At 41.0% G+C, this 9,162-nt stretch overlaps 1 protein-coding gene across 1 annotated transcript; it reads right to left on the minus strand.

The window, feature by feature from the left end:
• Positions 1 to 1,110: 1,110 nt before the first annotated feature.
• Positions 1,111 to 8,876, minus strand: LOC146516783 (uncharacterized). Its single transcript, XM_085161929.1, has 4 exons — positions 8,429 to 8,876; positions 3,413 to 3,549; positions 3,048 to 3,177; positions 1,111 to 1,449 (listed from the first exon to the last, which is right to left on the minus strand). Exons 2-4 carry the CDS (start codon positions 3,525 to 3,527, stop codon positions 1,125 to 1,127), a joined length of 570 nt encoding a protein of 189 aa, XP_085018055.1. The 5' UTR covers positions 3,528 to 3,549; positions 8,429 to 8,876; the 3' UTR covers positions 1,111 to 1,124.
• Positions 8,877 to 9,162: the final 286 nt, after the last annotated feature.

Genomic DNA, 9,162 nt, shown 5'->3' on the forward strand with positions numbered 1-9,162 from the left:
TTCTTACATAAAATCATTATGTAATTATTCTGCTTGTTCCTCCTCACATAAGAACTCCTCGCTCTCCCTGAAATCATTTGTCCATGCCTGGTTACAGATATGTGTCCTTATCCTTTAGATGCTACACCCGATTGTGAACTTCAAGGACTTTGAGTGCTGTCTGCATGTAGACTATCGCTGTGTTGGTTATCATGATAAGCACCTTTATTTCAGTCAAATCAAATAGAGACCCTCTTTTTTAAAGTGCGAGAGACTTAAAAAAAAAAAGTGGGGTGTGAACTTCTTTCGACTTTCTTAAGTGGGGGCATGCCAGAGAAAGGTTTGACAATCACTGCGCTAATGAAACAAGTCTTTCTTCTTCTTGTTTTACGCACACACCATCCTTGCATTTTGCGCACTGTAATATATTATATTCAATCCAATAAGGAGGTGGTGTGGGAGTATTGCTTCGTTTGGGGGGGTTGGAATGCTCTTTAATAAAAACAATAGGAATCACGTGGCTTAAAAGTGATGTAATGGATATTTTATTTCTAGACGTCGTGCCACTCGTTAGGCATGATTTCTAACCTTTATATAAATAGCCCTTTGAAAGTGAACAATAAATAAACATAAAACAGCCACTAACAACAAGAAGATCATTTAGTGCAAAGTTGTTGGCTGATGTATTTGGTTTGGTTTAGTGATCAGTTTCTTTAGCTCTCAACCGTCCTTGATAGCGGACAGCTTTTTGGATTATCCCGTCACATTATTTCTGTATCTAATCAATCTACACGGATTAGAAACAGAGCGGGTAAAGTAGCCGAGAGCTTCTGGGACAGCAATTAGGTTTGTGTAAGGTTGTTTCCCAAGTTGAGGTGATCCATAAAATAAAAGAAGAGAGACTGAGAAGTGGAACTGATGAGGCAAAAACCGCAATGAAATGGTGATAATAAAACAGTTTATTAAAGAACTTTAGTCTCTCACTAATAAAAATCATAGGTTATATTGCATATGTAGAAACCTTACAGAGTTTATAAAGGGATTTATAATTAGTTTCGGTAAACCCAACAAAGCCTCCAACTGTTTCCCTCTTTCCGCCCCCCGCCCCCCCGTTTCCCTCTTTCTGCCAAACTCTGTCCATCCATCTATGTGTCACTCTTGACCAGCTTCACTCCCCTATTCTTCAGGACTCTCACCCGTCTCCTCCTCACCACCCTGCTCCCTCTGGGCGGGCTCACGCTCACTGCGGTCCTCGGGGTGTACCGGGCCAGACTCGCCACCTTCCCTTTCAGGCTGTGAGCCCGCCTGCCTTCCGCCTCCTCCTCCTCCTCCCCATCCTCCCCCTGGTAGCCGTAGCGACGGAGAAATGGTTCCAGCGTTGCTAGGCGATGAGAGAGCTCGGCGATGCGTCGGTGCAGCAGAGAGACTTCCCTGAAGAGGTCGTTGACAGACTCGGACAGAGGGCGCACCCTGCAGGAGGAACAGAGGAGGGTTAACTTCAGAGGACCGCTCACACATATGGAGCGCTGAATAAAATTAATTATGACTGTGGATAAAGTCCGAGACTTGAACCAAAGCAATCTGTGTGGTTAACAAGAGAAAAAGACGGGCTGAGGTGAGAGTAAGAAATGCTCCTGTTCGTCTTTGAATTGGATTGGTTTACTCTCTCGTGACTTTTGATGCTCCCAAAATGCATTTGTGGCAGTTCATTCTTGTCTCACTTTAGAATAAAAACTTGCTCTTTTTTTCAGTTCAGCTAAAGTTTAATTTAAGTAATCCAGTTCATAAAATGGTGAGTAGGTATATACATAATGCACTGGTGGAAACTTTCTGGGCATATGTTGCTATTGCCTGGTCCATATTGACACAATAGCATTAGACAGCTGCTGCAGATTTCTTCGATTGAGATCTGGTGACTTTGGAGGCCATTTGAACACAATGAACTCAGTGTCAAGAAACCAGTTTGATATGATGTCGGCTTTATGACATGGTGTGTTATGCTGCTGGAAGCCGCATCAGAGGATTGGTACACTGTGGTCATGAAGGGATGGACACGGTTAGCAACAATACTGTGGTGTAAAACAATGCTCAGTTGGTACTAAGGGGCCCAAAGTGTGCCAAATACCAGTTACACCATTAGACCACCAGCAGCTACAGCCCCAAACCATTGATACAAGGTAGGATGGATTCAGGCTTTCATGCTGTCATGATCCTGCCATTGAAATTTCACAGCAGAAGGTGAGACTCAGGCAATGCAAATTTTAGCCTTAATTTTACCTCTTAGCTTAGCTTAACTTCTTAGCTGACAGATATGGTGTTCTGCTGAGTTCAAAAGATGCTCTTTTGCATATACTTTGGTTGTTACGAGTGTTTATTTGAGCCACTGTTGCATTCCTATCAGCTCAAAGCAGTCTGGCCATTCTCCTCTGATCTCTGGCCTCAACAGGACATTTCCATCCAGAAAAATGCTACTCACTGGATATTTGTTCTTTTGTGGACCATTCTCTGTAAACCCTGGAGATGGCTGTGTGGGGAAAAATCCCAGTGGATCAGCAGTTTCTGAAACACTCAGACCAGCCATTTGGCATCAATAACCGTGCTTTCAAAGTCACTTAAATCACCTTTCTTCCTCATTTTGATGCTTGATTTGAACTTTATCAGGCTACCTCGACCATGTTTACGTCTCTAAATGCACAGACTTGATTGTCTAGTTAGACGTTTGCATTAACAAGCAGTCAACAAGCAGGGCATTGGTGTACCCTACAAAGTGGCCAAATATCTAAGGCAGCAGTAATGGGAAATGCGTTCACATGGTCATAATAAAATATGAAATCTCCCAGGCTGACTAAAACAGGCCTCAATAAAAAAAAAAAAAAAAACACAGAGTGAACTCTTCTTGCAAGCAAACGATGCTGAAGAAATAAACATTTGCCTTAAAAGCAGATACTGTTAAACAGTAGTCATCTAATCACATAAAAGTGACTCTTTTGTCTAATCCTCAGAAACTGAGTAAACAAACCTCAGGCTGATTAGACATCATGATGATGGGTGATAAAGGTTATGCCCACCTGGAGTAGTCGGGCAGCAGTGTGCTGGGCTGTGAGTGCAGCAGAGTTTTGATCTCACTGAAGATGCGTTTTCCCCAGGCATCTAAAACTCTGGTCACACTGCGCACTGAGGCCACATTCACGCTCTCAGCTGAAAGCGAAGCGTGACACCATCAGGCTTCAATTTATGAAACAACAAAACATCCTGTATGAATCATGAAAGTGAAGAAAGCATGTGCTTTAATTGTTCAAGAACTGTTTCTCTGAAGTGTCTCGGATTGCTGCGTTTCATTCAGCTGCCATAGCTCACGGCTTCAAACGCACAGTGATTTATGGGCTCCGTATCTCCAAACAGAATAGATCAAACACAGGCTTGTGATTTATACCTCCCTCTCTGTAGTTCCAGTACCCGTAATCCACTTCATTCTCCTCCTCGGCTGCATAGGCCCCAGTTGCTGTGGCAACCACCATTAGCGCCATCAACAGAGAGTGAGGGCCCATGTCGAGCAGATACACGCTCCCCCTTATAAAAGATGAAGAAGAAGAGAACAAATGTGCCTGTGTCAAAGTTAAGTTTCAAACCAACCTTTTTTTTCCCTCCTTGTTTTTAAAGCAGAAAAAAATGTGTTTACATCGCCGACAAAGATGTGTGGAAATCAAAGCAACTTCATGTGCCGCTAATTAGTGAAAAGGCGAGCATTTTGTGTGTGTGTGTGTGTTTTGCCAGTGCGATGTGCAACTTTGCTACTGTTTTGTTTTATTGTATTTTACTTTATTGTCTCAGTTAGGACAATTTCTTGGAATCTGCCCCTGCTAAGACTAATCACTGCTTAAAAAATGGAAAAGTGATCAAAGAAAATTTGTTGATAAAGATAGACGTAGCTTCTGAGTATAAGAAGTAAACCAAAACAAAAGTGTCTTAAACATCCCTTCTTTCTAATGGCCAGCAGGAGGCGCCTCCTCTGGTTGGAAAACATAGTTTTGTATAGAAATCTTTGATATAATAAACAGACTACTCCCGCTTGTTTAAAAACTGCCCTTACTAACCATAATCTAAGCTATTTTAGGTAAATTATGTCCCCGTTCAGCTTCTCGGCTTCTCTGTAAAATTATCTGTCCTGTTTGAAAACAGTAAAAGCAGTACAATGCTCAGCTCAGGACCACAGCCACCCAGCACATCAGCTCTTCTCCTTGTTACCATCTGGCAGACGTTACAGGAGTCTGTCTGCTTGGACTACAAGACTTAAAAACAGTTTCTACCATCAAGCCATACGACACCTCAACCACAACACTGCAGTCCACAGGACACACTCAGAAGCTACCCTGCAGCTTCACAAGTACTCTGTATAATCTGCACTGGTCACTCCACTTTATTGATATTTATATTTTTAAAAAAGTGTAATACTGTAACAACTGCCACAAAAAACAAAAACTTTTGTACTGTTTAGTTTGTACTGCTGCTCATTCCTGTGCAATATCCCATCTGCCCCCCCCCCCATACCTATTTAAGATTTTCTTTATTTAATCACTAGTGTGTACATATATTTATATATATATACACACACACACGCACACGCACACACACACACACACACACACAAAGAAAAAAGAGATTTTCAGTTAACTGACTATATATATATATATATATATATATATATATATATATATATATATATTAGGGGTGCAACGATACACAAAATTCACGGTTCGGTTCGGTTCGATACTTCGGTGTCATGGTTCGATATTTTTTCGATACAAAAAAAATGTTCATGCCTTTTTAATTTGTCATTTATTAAATTTTCACGGCACATTCTGCACCACATCTCTGTGCGTTCATCATTTGTTTGAAGCCAGCTCACCTCCTGCAACCACTTTTCCGAGAATACGCGCTTCTTTTGTGGTTCGGACTCCTGACATTTCTTTGGAGGCGGAGGTACATCACAGTAATTGCTTAAAGGAGCTTCTTCGACATCTTTAAGAGTTCTAAACAAATGTCTGTCCTCCTCCTGAAAATCTTATGTACGCAAACACGTTGCAACTTCTTATCTTGTGCGCGTTTTTTATTTTGACAGCGAATGTGCACCTGCGGACCACTTATGTGCAGCCCTGCTTATTTAGCTCGTCATATTGCAGCCACAGAAATTCTTTTGTCCATGAAACCATAAAGCTGCACTTTCTTTTTGCCTTATAGTCTGATTTGTCATAACTTTTCCGTTTTGTGGTAAGCTTTTCTTTGGCTGTCACTTCTTCACGCTGACCTGTCTTATTTGGCTCAGCAGAACTAAAATATATATCCTGCTGCTTTTACACACGCACTCACACAACGCTCAGCGATTCTCTGCGCGATCAACCTCTCACATGTTTAAGCTGCGGGAGATTTCACTTGTCATGTTTGCATAGTAAGCTAACGATTGATAAGATGATGTCAGAGGAATTGGTGCGCAAATTATCATCACTCACCAATCAGTGCTGTCGCTCTCTATACACAGTTCACGCGATTGCAAAGTGAAAGCAAAAAACAAGCGCAAATTCAAACGCGATTTCAATATGTCACATTGACAGTGGCTCACTGATGCCAATGACATAATTACCCAGCTACATTTCCGAAAGAATGCAAAAGCATTGACATATATTTTTCCTTCCTACGATAGGCCGACGGGCAGGGCAGAGATAGATTTTGGTAGCCTGACTGGAAAAATCGCTAGCCCCGGGACGTCGGGCTAGCGATTTTGCGAGCCCTGTATCTGATTGAGGAATCACTCATCTTTGGAAAAGAGAGTTTATTACAGAGAAATGGCTCTTTCCAAAATAAAAGCTATACTATACGCTTCTTCTGGGCTATATTCTCAGCAGCATATTAAACATATCAGGTCCCCATAAGGAGAATCATGTGCTAACGGCTGTCAAAATGACTAGGGTAAAGTTTGTAGCATGCGTGCTTGTTGTTTTTGTCTGCTTCCACTTGTCTTTTCACAAGGATGATGTCAGAGTAAATGTGCAGTCATATTCGTTGTGTTCACACTAGTGCTGTCAGCGTTAATCTGAAATGACATTAACGCCACAACACGGCAAATCTCCGTTAACGAGCTACCGCGGATCACCCCGTGCGTGGGGCTGGATGACCAACACGTTAACGAGCTAACTGCGCTAACACACTAGTTCCCACCAATGTAATTGAGCATTGCTGGCACATCCGACATACTGTTTTACTTTAGTCCATGACTCGCTTACCTTCAGGGTCATACTTCACATGAAAACCAAAATAGTTCCAAACGCCAGATCTGAATGAGGGTGGGGGAGGTTCAATTTGCTGCAAGGAGAGCTTAACTTCTGTCTCACTAGCTTGCCCTGCGCTCAGTGAATCTGTGTTCGACTACTCTGCCTAGGCTGCACTGTCGAGCGCAGATCCACTGAGCGCTCAACACAGACAGCATCATCAGAAGGAAAGTTGATAAAATAAATTAAAAATGTTGTATTGTTCGATACATATGCGTACCGAACCGAAAGCACTGTATCGAACGGTTCAATATCGATACGAGTATCGTTGCACCCCTAATATATATATATATATATATATATATATATATATATATATATATATATATATATATATATTTAGTCAGTTAACTGAAAATCTCTTTTTTCTTTTACTACATCTTATCAATATTTTGCTCTTAATATTTTTCTATTTATTTTTTATTATTTTATTTTATTTTACTTTTTTCTACTGTACTGTCCGTTCTGCTGAGTGACTGTCTTCTGCTCGTCAAATACATTTCATTGCGTTGTTGACCCTGTGCTAACTTGCATATGACAAATAAAACTGAAAACTGAACTGAAAACTGAAACTGAGCTTCAGGCTTTATAGTGGGACTTCGCCAGTTACTGGGCGGACTTTGCAGTGGCTATGTGCATCTTTCATATACAGTCTTTGGGTCAAATGGCACACGTGTGCCAGTAATAACTGTTACTGTCTCAGTAAATAAAAGACATCTTTCACTTAAACTGTAAGAAATAAATGTGTATAATTATGAATTTTTTTTTAGCTCATTGTAATTATTCTGTAACTGTCCTATAATAATTTTGAAGCAAAATGTTTATGTTAATTCACAGAAAATGAAATAATTTTTTAAAATGTATTTATTTAATTTTTTTACTTTGGAGGCATACTAATGAAAAAACAAATAATAAATAAATATACAAATAAATGAATGAATAAATAAATTACTATAGACCATAGTGAAAAAACAGGAACAATTCTGTCATTTGATTGTTTATCTATTACTTCATTCCTTTGTTAGAGTATGAATCGTGGTGGGAAAGTTCTTTATCAGTAGGAAAAGCTGTATAATATAAAATACAATCCAAAATTATGCCTTTCTTCATATATTCCAAAGCTTTCCAGAGGACCAGCTCGGAGACTTTCCCAGGCCAATTTTGGCCTGGGGCCTCCTGTTTGACATCCCTGGTATAGAGTTTACCAAGAAGCCTTAGAACCTGGTACTTTATTACCAAAGAACACAAAAATGTTTGTGAGAATGACTGATAGCTCAAAGCATAAATGCAATGTGACTTCACTTCTTGTCTGGCAGCTTTATCTCCAGCCTTTTTCATAAAATCAAACTATGGATGCTTCGACCACAGCTTGATCCGGTGAGTCCAACAGCACCTTATTTTTCATAACTGGGTAAATGGTTAAAAAGATCACTGGTGGGGTTAGAAAGCTGGAGACTCGTGTAATACTCCTAGTCACTGTGGCAGATCCAGGATCCACAGAGGGAAAAAGAAGACGTGTAAAAACACTTGTACGTCTCTGCTTTCCCTCCAATAAAACCCCACTGATGACAACACAGCTACTTGATAATGGGGCAGGATGCGAACCAAAAAAATCTTGTTCCCTGTCGAACCGAAGGGATAAAGAAAACAGGCTTTTTCCAGTTGGACCTGTCTGTGTGTGTGGAGAGAGCAACAGCAGTTTGGTTGGGAAAAAGAAAAGGAAGGCAAGTTTTTGATTTTTAGAGTCCAGTTTTAATGGGGAAGACAAGAGAAAGGCTAAAGACAGGCGACCCAGAAAACCAACCAAGCAAAGGGAAAAGCAAAACATCAGCACTGCATCCATATGACAGATCTGTGAATCATACTGGACAGTAATAAGCCGATGACTCACTGCTGAGGTATTGTAAATGTTCTCAGGAGGTCTGAATTTGGAGGCTGATCAAAGGAGGAGTGAAAATTAACCGCACAACAGCACCACGCAAACCAGCCGTCACCTGTTCTGATTATGGTTTGTGGCTGTGCTGGAACAAAAACACTTTGCAACTTTGCAAACTAATGCCGCAGCGGCAGAAGTATCACAAGCTGGGAGCTGTTTCGGAAAAATGAGCAAATGAGCCGATACTCACGACTTGAAATGATGATGATGCTTTTAAGACTCAGCAGGAAGTCCTTCTCCCTCTCCCATGCGGTTTGAATACCAGATGTCTCTGCTCCTCTCGCCTCTCCACCCTGTCACTGCCACGGTCCCTCTACTTACTTCTTCTCCCTTCTCTCCTGTTTTCTCCGACGCTCTCTCCACCCTCTTCTCCCAGCTTTGGGATAATTAAGAGAAGAGTGTGCGGCAGGTCCGGTACAGAGCTCTTTTTAAAACAAGTTTAGGGTTTGGGAGTTGTGCTAGCTTTTAGACCCCAACACACGCCCACCTCCAACTCTCTCTCTCCCTCTCATGCATATCACATGCAGACAAATTCTGCAATCCAGCTGCTGCCAGATGTGTGACACATCCTCTTCTCTGAAATGTGATTTACCCCGTACTCCTGTCTCATCTTCAGCATGCAACAGACAGGTATATGTATATTTGAGACTGTAATCTCACTCTGCTGGAGGATCACATCTCTGCACCGTGGTCTCCTTAAAAATGTTACAAATCCTTTTTATCTGACCGTTTAACACCTTCTGCCCTCCACACAGCGATATTCAACTATAAGAAGCAACTGCTGCTAGTATTTATGCCAGAAACAGAGAAACAAGAGAAACATCTTTTACTTTTCTAGTAAACTTTAATAGAAAACCTGCATGTTTACTCTACACTGTATTGTAGACCCACTTACTCTGTAAATTAAGAATAAATATACAAAAT

Source organism: Neolamprologus multifasciatus, chromosome 6 (assembly GCF_963576455.1).
Source record: "Neolamprologus multifasciatus chromosome 6, fNeoMul1.2, whole genome shotgun sequence".
NCBI classification, from domain to species: Eukaryota; Metazoa; Chordata; class Actinopteri; order Cichliformes; family Cichlidae; genus Neolamprologus; species Neolamprologus multifasciatus.